The sequence below is a fragment of the Vombatus ursinus genome, unplaced genomic scaffold (assembly GCF_900497805.2).
Source record: "Vombatus ursinus unplaced genomic scaffold, bare-nosed wombat genome assembly UNPS02009205.1, whole genome shotgun sequence".
Classification (NCBI taxonomy): Eukaryota; Metazoa; Chordata; class Mammalia; order Diprotodontia; family Vombatidae; genus Vombatus; species Vombatus ursinus.
Window position 1 is genome coordinate 19,306,242 of NW_020948983.1, and position 15,782 is coordinate 19,322,023.

At 49.9% G+C, this 15,782-nt stretch overlaps 2 protein-coding genes across 3 annotated transcripts in view; one reads left to right on the forward strand and one right to left on the reverse strand.

The window, feature by feature from the left end:
- DPCD (deleted in primary ciliary dyskinesia homolog (mouse)) overlaps positions 1-992 on the reverse strand; it is a 23,035-nt gene extending 22,043 nt beyond the window's left edge. Inside the window, exon 1 of the mRNA XM_027851799.1 lies at positions 888-992. Coding sequence (XP_027707600.1) covers positions 888-951 — 64 coding nt within the window. The 5' untranslated portion in view covers positions 952-992. The remainder of the gene's footprint in view (positions 1-887) is intronic.
- Positions 993-1,228: 236 nt separating this feature from the next.
- POLL (DNA polymerase lambda) lies at positions 1,229-11,728 on the forward strand. 2 transcript variants are annotated; one of them, XM_027851796.1, is made up of 9 exons: positions 1,229-1,434; positions 2,971-3,113; positions 3,793-4,087; positions 4,333-4,471; positions 4,956-5,099; positions 6,370-6,543; positions 7,006-7,134; positions 10,618-10,786; positions 11,128-11,728. In XM_027851796.1, exons 1-9 carry the CDS (start codon positions 1,403-1,405, stop codon positions 11,490-11,492), a joined length of 1,590 nt encoding a protein of 529 aa, XP_027707597.1. In that variant the 5' UTR covers positions 1,229-1,402; the 3' UTR covers positions 11,493-11,728. The 2 variants fall into 2 exon arrangements, with proteins under 2 accessions (XP_027707597.1, XP_027707596.1); XM_027851795.1 differs by having other exon boundaries at positions 1,230-1,434; positions 4,956-5,273.
- The last annotated feature ends 4,054 nt before the right edge of the window (positions 11,729-15,782 follow it).

The following is a 15,782-nucleotide window of genomic DNA, read 5'->3' on the forward strand; positions in this document are numbered from 1 at the left end:
GTGTGTGTGTGTGTGTGTGTGTGTGTGTGTGTGTGTGTGTGTGTGTGAGAAGGAGACTCAAATCAAAGCTAGAAAGGCAGTTTGGAATTAAGATTATGAAGGGCCTTAACCTAAACTAAGAAATTTTATCGGGGTTTTCCCTGGTAAGAGAAAGGCTGAAATTCTGGGCTGACTACACCTAGAAAACAACTCTTCAAAGAACCAAAAGCCATTTTTTTTTTTTTTGGCCACCAGTCTGAGCATCCTCTGAACATTACAACAACCAAACTGGGTGTAGTGGCCAATCCTACGGTCTCTCCTCTCCCCTGTCCGTTGGGGAGCTCAGAGGAGATAAACAATGCAGCAGGAGGGGGAGGAAAAGCAAAGATGGGCTTCCCCCAGACCTGTCCTTGGTCCGCATCTCACTCTCACATACCATTTGGAGCAAAGACTTGGGTGTAGGACTGGGGGGCCATCTAGTCCACTCCCCTTATGTCACAGATAAGAAACGGGCACCCAGAGGGGTTGGGTAGCTCTGAGGTCACCCAAAGAGTAAATGGCAGAAGCGGGTAGGACTTGAACCCCGGTCTTCTGGACCTCGAATCCCTGCCCGTCCCCTAACCGACCGTAAGCTCCTCCAGAGCAGGGCAGGTGTGACCCGCGGGCAGACAACCGCGCCCGCAACCGCCTTCCTGACGCTGACCAAGATGGGGCCGGGAGCCCTCGCCACCCCCAGGTTCCCGGCCTCTTCCCCCACCGCACCCCGCCGGCCTGGCCCGCTCCTCGGCGGGGAAACGGAGGTCAGGGGGAGGAGCCGGGGGCAGACCCCCCTCCCGGGGGGTTCAGGGCCGGACCCCTCCGACCGCGGTGGGGAGGGCGAGGAATCTGCAAGGCTGTCCCCGTGTTACCGTCCTGCAACAGGGCCGTCTTCTCCGCCGCCCGCAATCTCTCCAGCCAGCCCGGCACCGCCATCTTCCCTTCCGAGGGCCGCGCGACCCGGCGATGCCATGGCAACCGCCGCCAAGAACCGCTTCCGGGTGACCCGGAAGACGTCCTGCCAAATGGGGTGCCCTCTCCCTGCCTGGCCTTGTGCAGTCTGTAGGGTGGGGCGTCTAAAGAGGCTGGGCCTCGGGAAACGCCCGGCTTCCTGGGGGCGTCGGGGGTGGGCAGGCCCGCAGAGGCCGCCCCTGCCGGAACCGAGAGATTCCCGCCTCTAGGTGGGGTTTGTGCGACCTCGGGGGTCAGTGCCCCCACGTGGTTCCCGGGTCCCGGCCCGGTGCGGGCTGCTGTCAGGGGCTGACACCCCGATTGCCTCCCGGGGCGGCCCGCTATCCGGGCACCGCGTCCCCCCCCCCCCAGGAAGGAAGGATTTATTAATTGCCTACTGTGTGCCAGGCACTGTGCCAAACGCCTGGTACATATTATGTCATCTGGTCCTCACAACAACCCTGGGAGGTAGGTGTGATCCTAATGAGGATAATCAAATATCCCCAATTCACAGATGAGGAAACTGAGGCAGGTGGAGGTAAGGTGCCTTGCCCAGAGCCACACAGCTAGGAAGTGTCTGAGGCTGTATTTGAACTCAGGGCTTCCTGATGGCAAGAAGACCCAGCGCTTTGTCCATGGCACCACGTGCCACCTGGGCGGTGAGGCCTGCTAGGGGTGGGGGTCATGAAAATAAATATGCCAGACCTCCCAGCAGTCAGAGCAACCCACCTAGGAGAGCGCCCAGGTGGAAAGACTCTCATGGGTCCTGACTAATGGGACCCCCCAGTTTAATGAGTGGACAGTGCTTTCAGGGAAGGGAGAGAGCCCCCAACCTCAGGGAGACCCCAGATTGAGGGAGGACTGAAACTTCTTCCCTAACCCAGGAAGGCCGTGCAATCCCAATCCAATCTGTATAGTTTTTCTGCCCCTCCTTCGGAAGGAAATGTTGTCTTTGTATCTGTCTCTCATTCTCACTCTCTCTCTTTAAGGATGCTCCTACTCAGTAAGGATGCTCCTTCCTGATCCTTCATCTCCAGGATTTCTCAGGCCCTGGGAGCTGTTCCTTCCCCAGCATCAGAATAGAGATCAGCATCACTGAGCTATCCAAACTCTTCCTCCCAAATCTCTGCAGTTTTTCCCAGCACAAAGCTGAAAGTGTTTTCTTGCCACTCAGGTTGTCCTGGAGCACTTTGCCTGGATTTCTTGTTTCTCCTATCACATGATATCTGCCTGGTATTACATGACTCTTGTATTACTGTCGTATGATCATGAATTCAAAACTGGAAAGGGCTTCAGAGGTCCATCTCCTTCATTGGAACAGTATGGAAACCGGGGTCCAAAGATGACCCATCCAAGGTCAAAATGGTACTAAGTGCAGAACTGAAATTTGAACCTACATCCTCCTATTCCAAATGAAAAAACAAGGTCTTTTTTTTTTTAATCTTTATATTCTACCTTGTGAATTCTGGTCGCTGCTCTAAACTTTGTCCTCTTGGTGCTATACAGAGACTGTTAGATCCTTGCTCTATGCATTCATTTTCCTAACTGAATCACCTATCTTCACATACCTGCTTGGTTGGTATAAGTTCCCTAGGGGATAGGTCACATTCTTCTCTCGGCAAGAACAAACCAGTGGTCCCAACTTGCTCCTGAGACGAGAGAATAAATCTGTGTCACTCAGCTGGGGCTAAAGCCTGGTTCAGAGGTGGGGAATCTTCGGCCTTGAGGCTAGATGTGGCCATCTAGGTCTTCAAGTGTGGCACTTTTACTGAATCCAAACTTCATAGAACAAATCCCCTTAATAAAAGGATTTTTTCAAAAGGCCACACTTGAAGACCTAGAGGGCCACATGTAGCCTTCAGGCCTCAGGTTCCCCACCCCTGGCCTAGTTTATTTCTAATTCCTGGGTAGGACTTGGGACAGCTCCCTTAAGCCTGACTTCTCTGGGGCAGAAGAGAAGAGATCCTTGGCCTTCTTCACTCTTCTGTCTTAATTTATCCTTAGAGAGAAGGAGCCAAGCTCCGCCCTAGCCATGGAGCCTCGAGGGATCTTGAAGGCCTTTCCCAAACGGAAGAAAATGAGAGCTGACTCAGACAGGGGCGGACTCTTACAGATTTCTAAGAAGGAAGAAATAGAAGAAGGTAGAGGTGAGCTCTCTTCCCTATCTCTCTCTCCCAAACCCCCCTCCTCTACGCTGAATGTAGCTAGAATTAGCCTTCCAAAGAAGCCCAGCTTTCCAACTTGTCCACTAGAGCATATTAGTATTTTGTACCCCATTGCCCCCAAAACCTTGTCCTGGATTCATTTAGGCTGTCTTGCCCAAGCTGATGTAAGTGGGACCCATCAGAGACCTAGAAAGGATTTGAGGAGCAGAGCTCTGAACTGAGACCTTTGGAAAGGGAGACTCCTAAGTGAAGACAAGGTCAATGGCTCTTTCTGATAAAGTATAGAAGGGTTCAGAGACAGGATTACACTGGCATTTTGAAAATGGATGAGAAGGCCTTCTGGAGGAGGCTGCCCTGAGCTGCAGTTTCAGGGAGAGGAGGGATGGAAGGAGGAAAAAGAAGAGGGAATTTTCCCATAATAACAACCAACGCTGTTACATAGGTAGAGGAATAATATCCTTCCCATTTTATAGGTGAGGAAACAGGATCAGAAAGGTAAGTGACTTCTTACACAGCTAGTTCGTATGAAGCAAATCTTACCTTACTCCATGTCCAACACTTTTTCCGCTGTACCTTGCTCACTCTCTGATCCATGCTTTGAGTTGGAGATGGAGAAGAGAGAGGGCAGATGATGATGAGAACTGGGATGGTTCTTATGCAGAGTGGCTGAGCCCACTGCAAGTCCATGTGTTACCCGCGGGCATTGGTCGAGCCCGGGCAGAGATCTTTGAGAGGCAAATCCTCCAGCATGGGGGCCGAATCTGCTCCCCTCAGGCCCCAGGGATCACGCACATTGTGGTGGATGAAGCTGTAGACTATGAGCGAGCCCTCCGCCTCCTGAAAGTGTCCCAGCTGCCCCTCGGGGTCCAAATGGTGAAGTCAGCTTGGCTGAGCCAGTGCTTGCAAGAGCAGAAGCTGGTGGGCACTGCTGGATTCCACATCTTCATCCCTGACAGGTGAGCCTCGCCTCAGTGCTTTGTCTTTTCATTTGTTGTAGCAAATGCCCCACTGAATGGACCTCAGATGAACCACCAAAGGTGCCACTCACCCAAGGTTTTTTGCTAATTCTTAAAGAAGTCAAATTTCTTTATCCTCCCCAGAAAAATGGTCAGACAAAGGCCCAGGGCAGGAAAGGTCTCAGTGCAGTCTGGGAATAAGAACTGTGGTGGCTCAGTGCGTTGCTCTGTCCCTCTCCCTGCAGGTACCCGGACAAGGCAGACATTCGGGTTGCGTCTTCCCAGCCAGGGTCCTCTGGAACTTCAGCCCAGGCAGGGCTTCCTTCTGCTGCTCCCTTTGTCCCACCCCAGGAGCCACACTCAAAGCCGAGCACCCAGCCACAGGTCAGGTGCACGTCCAAACCCCCTTGTTTCCTCCACGGGCTGTAGGAAACTGGGAGACCTTCAGGAAACTAGTCAATGCCCAAATGTTAAGGCCTAAAGATAGTCTGGAAAGTTCCATCCAAATGGAGCATCAGGGCTTGCTGTTCTGCGAGGCCCTTCCCCAGCATCCAGTCAGCAGTCACGTACCACCTCACCAGTGTCCTGGGGCAGAGGCCCGGGCTGGGTGCTATGGGAAGAAGGAAGAGACATAGCCCCTTCCTTAGGGAGCTCCCTCTCAGATGGAGGGAAGTGTTGGTCCTTGCCTTCTTGGAGTCCCCAATATGATGGAAGAACCCTGATATCAGAGAGAATAGACAATTCCCAAGCCCAGGAAAATCCCGAACTAAGGGAGCAGTGATAGCCTCTGCCCTTGGAGCCACTAGTTAGAGGGAAAGGAAGGAGAGGGAGGGCCGGGATTAATTATGTGTGCTCTCTCTATTTAAAGCCTGACTCTTCTGATGAATGCAGTGATGAGGAGGGAGTACAGGTTACCCCAGCTGACCTGGAGGCCCTGATCACCGGCTGCTACCCAAGTACCCCTGAGGGAGACGCTGAGCCCAGCCTGGCCCCCGCCCTCAGTGATAAGTGGGTGTGTGCTCAGCCTTCGAGCCAAAAAATGACCAACCACAATCCTCACGTTACAGAGAAGCTGGAAGTGCTGGCCAAAGCCTATGCTGTCCAAGGGGACAGGTGGCGGTCACTGAGCTACTCTAAGGCTATCAGTGCCCTCAAGAGCTTTCACAAGCCTATCACCTCCTACCAGGTAGGAGTCCTGAATGCCTCAGAGCAGGAATTATGGCTCCCACCTTCAAGGAATGCTCATCTGAAGGATGAGAGCCCTCCTTCTGAGGGAAGAGAAGCAACCCAATTCTGATTAGGGCTTCAGAAAGGGGGGGGTGTAGAAGTCTTCGACCGGCAAGGAGACAGTCACTCCACGAATATTTGGCACCTGCGGGGCTTACCTGGGATACTAACACAAAGTATAAAACAACTTCTGCTTGTAAGAAGCTTATATTCTAAGGAGAAAAGACAAAAAATACATGTAAAAATACAGCAAAACCACAGAGTTAATAAGTAAAAACATGCCATGTAGTTGAGTACAAAGTAGTTTGGGAGGGAGGGCCCCAGGGGTGGGGGGGGAGCAGGAAGGGCTTCATGAAGAAGCTGGTGCTTGGGCTGCATTTGAAAGGCAGAGAGGGACTCCCTCAGCTGAGAAAGGAGGGAGGGCATTCCAGGCATAGGGGATGGATGGGGCATGGCTGGAGCAAGAGCACAGAGAAGGGGGGTGTGCTGTCAGGTGTGAGGAGCAGGGCAAAGGCCATGTTGGCCAGATTGGCAAAGTGTGGGAAGGGAAGCGATGGTGGTGGGACTGGAAAGAGGGGCCAGGGCTGGGGTGTGGAGGGCTTTCAAAGTTTAACAGAGAGTCTTATATTTGATGGAGACAACTAGAAGCCAGTGGCGTTGGTTGAGTGGGAAGTCATGCATTCAAGGACAGTTATTTTGGCAATGGGACATATGATGGACTGGTGGGGTGAGAGAGGACAGTCATTGCAATAGTCTGGGTGAGAGGAGATGAGGGCCTGACCTAAGGTGGTAGGAGAATCCTGGCCGTTCACCTTTGATTTCTTCTGCACCTGTGTCTGAAGCCTTCCTCGTCCTTAGGATTATCACCCTATTTTCAACTCTGGCCTGGCCCTATCTCTGGCTGTGAGCTTACGTAATCATGCAGCTTTCTACCATCCTGAAGTTGCCCTTACCTCGTCTTGAGCTTCCCCACGCTGGCCCAGTCCTAGCTTGTTGATTGGCGTCCCTCACATCTCTTCTATCATACTTCTTGTGTCACTGTTCACATTCCATAGGAAGCCTGTGGCATCCCAGGGATTGGAAAGAGCATGGCAGAGAAGATCATGGAGATTGTAGAAAGCGGTCATCTTCGGAAACTGGACCATATCAGTGACAGTGTCCCTGTTCTAGAGCTCTTCTCTAATATCTGGGGAGTTGGAATCAAGACTGCCCAGATGTGGTACCAGCAGGTCACTCCTCTGCCCCAGCCCTCCCTCCCCACCATTACTACAGCAGTTCCCTCCACTGATACTGAGCTCTTTGTGGGTGACCTCATTTGATTTAGTTGCATTTCAGATCCACCCTTTGTTGGGAACGTAAAATCCAGATAGCCTCTTTCTCAGAGGGAGGCCAAAGCTTATTTGAACCTGCTCCTCCTACTTTGTCCCCTTCCTCACTTCTCAGAACTGTCCCTTGAGCTCAAGATACTTTCTGTTATTTCCTTCCTGAGAAAGAAAAGATTCCACTTTTCCTGGTTCTCTGTGGGCATTGACCCTGTTGTCCTAGGGATGATCTCCCATCAGTCCTTCCCCTGAGACTGGGGAGATCGCTGGGGCCCCTGTAACAAGGAACTAGTGTCTACAAGTGGTGGCTCTGAGTGTTACTGGGTCCTAGAACTTTACTACCCCCTACTGTGTGGCTGGCTTTTTCAGGGCTTCCGGACTCTGGAGGACATTCAGAATCGGGCCACCCTGACTACTCTGCAGGCCATTGGCCTGAAGCATTATGAGGACTTCCTCAAGCGCATACCCAGGGAAGAAGCTTCAGAGATTGAGCAGACTGTGAGCAGAAACCCCAAGTTGGGAAAAGGAGGGATGGGGAGGAAAGGGAAAGGATTTTCAAATGAAATTCACAAAGTAGGACATGTGTCCTCCACCTTCCTCACCCACTGAGCCTAGGATGGTCTGGCCAAGGAGTCTGGGAAGCGAGAGTCTGGCAGACAGGAAAGGCCTAAAGGTGAGAGTGAAAGGAACAGAGCTGGCTTTTTGGCTTCCCTAAAGCCCCCAAATGGGAAGCATCCACATTATTTTCAGAGTCAAAGGGAGCACTAGAGAACAGTGATGGAGGTAGGAGGGGCTGACTAGGGGAAGGATGGTGGCCCCACACTGCTTCTGGGCAGAGTGGCTACCTTCAGAGCCACTGGTCTCCTTTCCAGGTCTTCTTCCAGGGACTGAGGCTTAAGATTTGTATTAAGATGAGGGTTAGTTTAGAGTTGGGTGAAGATTGACGTTAGCCGTTTGATTTACTCTCCTCGCTTTTAGAAGAAGGCCCTGAGGCTCCGAGGTGAAGTATCCCAAAGTGAAAGACCGAATAGCTGTGGGCCACGGCCTGAGTGTCCCAGGCCAGGCTTCCTCTTTGTACTGGATAATAATGCCTTTGAGGTTAAGGCTACTGTAGGGTTGTGTCTGACATTGGATTATGTTTGAGGTTAGGCTGGAGGTTGATTTGGGACAGACTGGTTGCTGGGGTAGTTATTTAGTGGCAGGGTGAGGTTAGGGTGACCTGGCAGTGCTGCCTCTGGTTGAATATAAATGGGTACAGTCTTGAACATAATAGACACTTAACCATTTTTTAAACTGAATTGAATTTGTCTTCCTTCCCCTCATCCACAAGCCTTTTTCCCTTTGACTGCCAGAGCCTGAACATCTGAAAAGCCCATTAAGGCAGGACAGGATGGTCACTACAATCGTTGTGGGAGACAAGAGGGACAATGTGGGGCATGGAGTGAGGATGGGGAGACCCCTGGGGCCAGGCACCAGGATTAGTTTGTGCTGTCCCTGTGTCCATCCATCATGGTGGCAGTACCATTCGTGCTGACGTTGTCACTCATTCACGGTGCCCAGGCATAAAGAATATACTCTCCCACCCCCACCCCCCAATTTGAATTAGATCAGAAGCACTTCTCTTCCCTGTTTGAACAGACAGAAGCTTTGGGTCGGGTTCAGAAGCCTTTTGATAGAATTACAGCGTCCCAGGCCCCTCCTCCCTTCCCTTAGGATAGGCCCAAGAAGGGAATTAAGGGATTAGTGGATGCCTCTTGTCTGGAGACCGCTGAGGAGTCCTGGTTCTATCCATTGGGAGGCCACAAAAATCTTCATTTCCAAGGGAGAAGGTAGGAAGTCCATCTGCATGAGAAAGACCTTAGTGTCTTTGGGATGGAGTCTAATGAGTTTATCTCCCCTTAATGAAGGATAATCCTAGGGTTGGAAATTACCCCTTGTTTCAATCCATAAGGAGGCAGGGTGTGGATCTTCTCCCTCCCTCCCTCCATCAAAGATTGGGCCCTGGGTGCTGGGCACCTTGTTGATCCTCAGGCTCCACCTCCCTTTCATACACATCCTCCTCTAACCTTTAAATTCATAAATATGGGGGGTGGGGAGTCTCTCTTGCTCTTCAATATTTCTAGAAGATTGATTCTGCAACCTGCCTTAGTAACATGTTACAGTGCTAAATCAATCAGTTAATCAGCAAGGATTTATTAAGGGCCTACTGTGTTTCAGACACCATGCCAGATACTGAGAATACCAGTTGAAAAGTAGGTAGTCCATGCTGTCAAGGAGTTTTTGTTCTACTGGAAGGATATAATATTTTCGTAGATAAGAAAATGCGGTATTTGTACATACAAAATCTATAGTGATGGTGTTGGTGGCAGGCATTAACAATTGGGGGAATGAGGAAAAGTGTTTACTTGAAAAGTTGGCTCTGGGAATGAGGGCCTCCAAAAAGTGGAGGTGAAGAGGAAGAGCATTCCGGCCACAGCCTGTGCAAAAGCATGGGGGTGAGAAATAAAGTGTGATCCCTGGGGAAGCTAACACAGGCCTGTTTGGCTGAATCCTAAGTGTCCAAGGAGGAGTAAATTGGAACCAGATTGTGAAGGGCTTTAAATGCCAGACAGGAGTTGGTATTTAATCCTAAGGGCAATGGGGGACCACTGAGGTTGGCTGAGCAAGAGAGGGGGCATGATCAGAGTGGAACTCCAAGAATATCTGTCTTCTCTGTGAAGAACTGATTGGAGAGAGGAGACACTTGAAGTGATTAGGAGGCCATTGTAGTCCAGGTGAGAAATGATGAGGGCCTGGATCAGATGGTTGTGAGAGGAGTAGAGAGTAGAGGACTTGAGGTGAGAGGGGCCCAGGAGGTGGAATCAAGAATACTGGGCGGCCAATTGGCCTTGGGCAGTGAACAGGAATAAGAGTTGAGGGTGGCTTCAAGGGTTTGAATCTGAATGACAGGAAGAATGATGGTGCCTTTGATAAAAATAAGAAAGTCAGAAGGAGAAAGATGAGTACTGTTTGGGACTCACTGAATTTCAGGTGCCTATGGGGACTTTGGGTAGAGGTGTCCAGGAAGTGGTTGGAAATGAAAGATTGGACCTAGAGGGAGAGAGAGAGAGAGAGATGGAGGATGGATATGTAGATTTGAGAGTCATTTGCATAGGGGTGATAGTTGAATCCATGGGGGTTGATGAGATCACCAGAGGAGTATAGAGAGAGAAAAGAAGAGAGAGCTTAGGATAGAGCCCTAAGGTGCACCTGGGTATAGAGAGCAGGACTTTTTCTGTCTCCTGCAAAAAGACAAAAAAGGATTGGTGTGACCAGCCAGAAGAGAATCCCGTAGAACGGTATCAGAAGAATGTGCGGAGGAGGGTCTGCAGCACTAGCGGGCGGGTGGTCAGCATCGTCAGATGTTTCAGAGTGGTCCTGAAGAGGACTGGGATGTAACAGTCAAGAGAGCAGTGATAACCCGGCAGAGAATGTGGCAGTTCTGTAGCAAGGATAGGGGCCAAATTGCAGGGAGATATGCCCAGCTGTTTTCTAGGAATTTGGCCAGGAAAGGGAGGAAAGTTACAAGACAAGAGCTTCAGGGGATGGTCAGATCAAGTGAAGACTTTTGAGGATGAAGATGTGGGCATGTTTGAAGGCTGAAGGGAAAGAGCCAGCAGATAAAAGGATTAGAAATGGCCCTTTCCTATTAGTCAATTCTATCCGCCATCCAGTCTCAATCTCTCCTCTTATTTCAACCTGTTGTCATCCTTTTCTTATAAAAGGTAGAAGATGACCTTTCCCCTCTCCCTACTCTTTCCTGCCTACCCTTTCACTTTGCTTCCCAGGGCACTTAGTTTCTGTTCCCCATTCTCTCAGCCCTCCTGGGTCCATTCTTGGACCTGGAGTGATGGTTATGACTACCCCGTGCCCAGAGAGGTATTGGCTTGGGGCCTGGAGGTAGCCCCTGATCACCAGTTCCTCTCTTTCCCCATCTTGCAGGTCCGGGAGGCAGCTCATACCCTCAACCCCGGGCTGCTTTCTGTGGCATGTGGCTCGTATCGCCGGGGTAAGGCGACATGTGGGGATGTGGATGTGCTGGTCACTCACCCAGATGGACGATCCCACAAGGGAATCCTCAGCCAGCTCCTGGATACCCTTCGGCAGCGAGGTATGACCCCAGGCCTGGGGCTCCAGGAGTGAGTGGGAGGTTGCCCAAAGGAAGAGAGCTATGGAGAAGCTCATTCCCTCAGACGGGAGCAACAACTGGGGAGGGAGCATGATGTGATCCAAGGGACCTGGGTGGGAATTAGGAGGCCTGCATTAAAGTCCTGAGTTTTATTAACTGTGTGACCTTGGACAGGTCATTGCCCTTCTCAGGGTTGTCTCAAAGGGGCTTCTGGTCCTGATGATCTGTATTTCTAGGAACCCAAGAGAAAAAGAGATTAGAGTGGAGGGGTGGGTTTTAGACTTTTCTTGCCATCTCCTAATTCCCTCTCCTTCTTGGCACAGGGTTCCTGACAGATGACCTGGTCAGCCAGGATGATAATGGGCAGCAACAGAAGTATCTGGGCGTGTGCCAACTGCCAGGGACTGGTCAGCCCCACCGGCGCTTGGACATCATTGTGGTACCCTATAGCGAGTTTGCCTGCGCCTTACTGTATTTCACTGGCTCTGCCCACTTTAACCGCTCCATGAGGGCTCTGGCCAAGACAAAGGGTATGAGCCTGTCAGAGCACGCACTCAGCACTGCCATCGTGCGCAATAGCCGTGGCGTCAAGGTGGGCCTAGGTCGGGCATTGCCCACCCCCACAGAGAAGGACGTCTTCAGACTTTTGGGCCTGCCATACCGTGAGCCCTCTGAGCGGGACTGGTGATCCGCCCCCTCTAAACTGCCATGCATAATTCCCCAAAGTGGGATTAGAGAACCCACACACACGCATGCACACACGCCCCTGCATGGGGCCTTTTCCCCTACTCACCTTCAGGTTTCTTTTGCATGCTAAAGAACCAGAGAGTGATCACCATCTGCTCTAGCACACTGGACTGGGAGCTCTGACTGTTCATGAGCCGTTGCTTTTCCCCGGAAATACATCCATTGGCCCTCCCAGAAGCAGGCTGCGTATGTGTCTCACCGTTGCACTAGATTGTGTTGTTTTTTTTTTTTATATTTCACTCCTCTCTTTGCCCCAGTTTAATAAGCAGCAGGTGGCTGCCGTGCAGTCTGCCCCACTTCCTGTGCCGAGGACCCAGGCATATCTAGAGGGGTCCCACCTCCCAGCCCACTTCCACTCAAGCACTAGGAAGATAGAGTGTCTTTTGCCAAGGGGAGTGATGATTACAGCAAGTGGTCAGTTTGCTTACTTCTTTTTTACTTGCTTCCTGTGCTTCTGAAGGGGCAGAGGAAGGGGGTGGTCCAGTGCTAGAAGGTATGCTGTGGCTGAAGAATGTGAGGTGAGACAGAGAATGGTGAAATCCGTTTGACATGCTGTCCTCTGGTGTCAATGATCCCTGCCTCCTGCAGCTCCCTCTCTGGGCCTAGTTTCCCAGATAGGTGAGAGTGGTCACCTTCAGGGAGTTTGTCTGGGATGCCAGCAGCTAAGACAGGAACTGAGTCGGCCCAGATTGACTCAGGAATTGGAACTCCTAAAGCCAAGAGGTGGAGGATTTAGGGGGAGTGGGGTAGGGCAAGTGTGTGGTAGAGCTCACTAGCCCATCAATGAAAATGCATGTATCTGCTCTGTTGAATACTCAGCCCTTTGTGGGGGAGACAGAGAGGGGGGAACCGTGAGGGAGACAAAGAGGAGAAGGTGGGTTCCCTGACCTTAGGGGGTTCCTAGTTAGGGAGAAAAGACATATGTACACACATAAGAAACAGAGAATAATGAAATGCTAAATCACATTATATCAACTAGGTGCACTGGGAGGAGGGTGAGATCACCACTGTGGGCACTAGTAATCAGGGAAAGCTCCCCAAAAGAGGGGGAGCTTTGAAGATTCTAGGTGGAGGGGTGGGGAGGGGGGTGTTGTAGGCAGGGCAACATCAGGAGGAAAGGCATGGTTGTAAATGAGCACGTGATGCCGTATTTGGGGGAATGTGAAGAATATTTAAAAGGCCACGAGGATCAGCTGAGATGATGCAGTAGAAAATGGGAAACTATTCACATTTTCTAAACAATGGAATAACAAGTAAAATGTTTTGGGAGAAAACTGGCTTTGGTGTGCTCGATGAATGTTCAGGCAAAGAGATTAGAGAGTGATTGGGAAACTTGAAATAGCATCCTAGAGCTAGAGGGCCCCGGACTCGATTCGAGAATGCCCTCTGCCACATGCACTCCAGAGCATTGTTGTTGGGGGAGTGGAAAGAACCCTGGTCTTGGACTCAGAAGACCTGAGTTTTGAGTGTTGGCTCTGACATTTACTGGTCATGGGATCCCTAGCCTCAGCTTCCCTGTTTGTAAAATGAAGACAATAGTACTTGCACCATCTCCCTCTCAGGGTTATTGTGAAGCTGTTTTTAAACCTTAAAGTACTATAGAGATGTAAGCTACTCTTTTTGTTATATCTGCCATCTAAAAACATCTCCAGTGTTGGGCAGTCTGTTCCATGCTTAGATAGGTTTAATTGTTAGGCATAGAACCCTTCTCTTCCTTAAGACTGTCTAGGCACCAGCTTCTTCACAAAGTCCTTCTTAGTCCTGCTACTGCCCTCCCTCCCAAGCTGCCTTGTACTGAACTGCTTATCTCCCCATTCTAATGTAAGCTTTTTGCAAGGAAGGATTGTTTTGTGCCTAGCACATAGTAGGTGCTTAATAAATTCTTGTGGATTGAGTGAAGATAGCTCATTCCATTTTTGGACAGCTAACTAGATTTTCCCTTGCATTGAGTCTAAATCTTCCACTGCAACTTCTGCCTGCTCTAAGTTTACCCTCTGGGACCAAGCAAGGAGGGAAAAGAAAAAAGTCCCTTTCATTCAACACTTCTTCCAATAATCAGCTGGCAGCCATTGTTTTAGTACAGTTCCCCCCCACCTCAATGTTTTCTTAGGCCAGACATTGCCAGTTTTTACTAAGTTGCAGTTCGTTACTAAGATTGCTGCCCATCCCGTTTTTCTTGCGATTCTCTCCAAAGAGAGAATCTGTCATCTCCAAAATGTGTCACCCAGGGCTAATCACAGCGTTCTAGGTACTCCGATGAGGGGAGAACACGGTTGACTGTTCATTTCCTGTTTTCTGGATACCATGCCTCTTACTGCAGCCTAAAATGTCATTTGATTTTTGGTTGCTGTGTCCCACTGTCCACCAAAATCCTCTGGTCTTTTTTGACCTTGTTTAGCCAAACCTCCTCCCTCTTGTGTTCATGGTGCCAGTGTTTTGTTTATTTTTTTTTTTTAACACATGTAGGGCTTTATGTTTACCTTTTAATTTTTTCTTCTTACTTTTGACCCACTAATTAGCAGACATTTATTAAGTGTCCCTCTCTAGGCACTGGAGATGGACAAAAAAATGAAAGCACTATTCTCATTCTATGAGGGAATAGATTGTGTACATAGATGTGTATACACGTACAAATGTGCATATGATGGATATGCAGAATAAACACAGGGTAGTTTGGGAGAGAGAATGCTATGATTTGGCCATCATTCTGGCCTAGCAAGGTCTTTTGGTGTCCTGATATTTATGCTTTGGACGAGGTTGCCATCCATGCTTTTATCCAGGTCGTCAATACAAGTTGAATGGCATTGGGCTAAGGACAGATCCCTGAAGGCCCCCACTGGAGACATCTCTTTTTGCTAGTTTAGTTAACCTGGTCATTAAACTGGTTCCACATTAATTTAGTTACTATTTTCTAGGCCACATATCTTCTATCATGTCGCTAAGGATAGCATGGGGGATTTTATCACATGCTTTTCTGAAATATAAGTAAATTTGAATGCATCCTGACCGACCATTTTAGTAACAATTGTCAAAAAAGGAAGTGAGGTTTGGGTCTTCTGTGGCCTATTCATGTAGAAGCCAGGGTTTTTTTCAGCCCCGTTACCTCTTCCCTTTTTTAGATATTTATGAACGATTCTTTGAATAGTTCTTCCCGAACCTGTCCCATGTGCAGTGTTCCATTCTGGTTACCCATTGATAGGGTCTAGGCTATTCATATTCCTTCTAAACTTTGGCACCCAAAACAGAACACAATACTCTAGATTGATATTAATGCAACCTAAGATTATTTAAAGCTCAACAAATATTTAGCATTAGCCAAGATGAACAGATATTAATTCATTCAACACATGTGAGTACCCATTATGTGTGAAGTGCTGTGCAGGAGGAGATGGCAGAATATAAAAACAATAAATGTCAATGCAGTCCTTAATGAATTTTTGTTAAATTGAGTTCAGTCCTGGAGCTTACAACCTTTCAGTATGGAGAATCCCAGGTAAAGGAGTTCCCCTAAGATCTCCCCTGTGGGGTCTCTCCTTTTCTGCTGTCCCCTGCCCTCTGGGGGAAGTGGAGAGAAGACCAAAGACCATTCTCTCTTCCCTATCTTGCTTGGTGACAGCCATACCATCCTTGCCTCAGGGCACCTAGAATCCCAGGAGCAAGGAATAATGGTAAATCAGACTCCTCCAACCCCCTCAACTTTGGGCCCCTGAAACCTGAGCTATCTATTGGAAAGAGGCAAAGGGGGAGAGCATGAAAGGGTAGGAACAAAAGGACCCCTCCTCCATAAAGGTGGCCCCATTCACACCATAGTGCTAACCAGTCAAATGCGGCTCATCAAAGTACCCAGAGCCTTAAAAGGTCCTTTATGAGGGGGCAAGTTCTCCCTGCTCTGGGCCCCAATGCTGACCAGGTGCCCTGGTGAGGCCTACCCTTTGAGGGGGCTTCGATTGATTCCCCAGTATAAAACTGCCACTTTCTGCCCCCAACCAATCTGTGTTGGGAATCCTACCCATTCCCCTCACCTCCTGCCCTCATCACCACCAAGGATGGGCTTCACCCAGCAGTGGCCAGCACACCTGTGAAATTCTGACCTACTGGGGGGGGTGCGGTACATTCCATTCTCTCCTCTACCCTTCTCATTAGCAAGAGTCGACAGGTTCTGAGCTGGCTTTAGAGTGACCCCTACTGGCCAGCAGGAATTGCCTGCCCTATCCCTGAGTGTGGTTAAGGG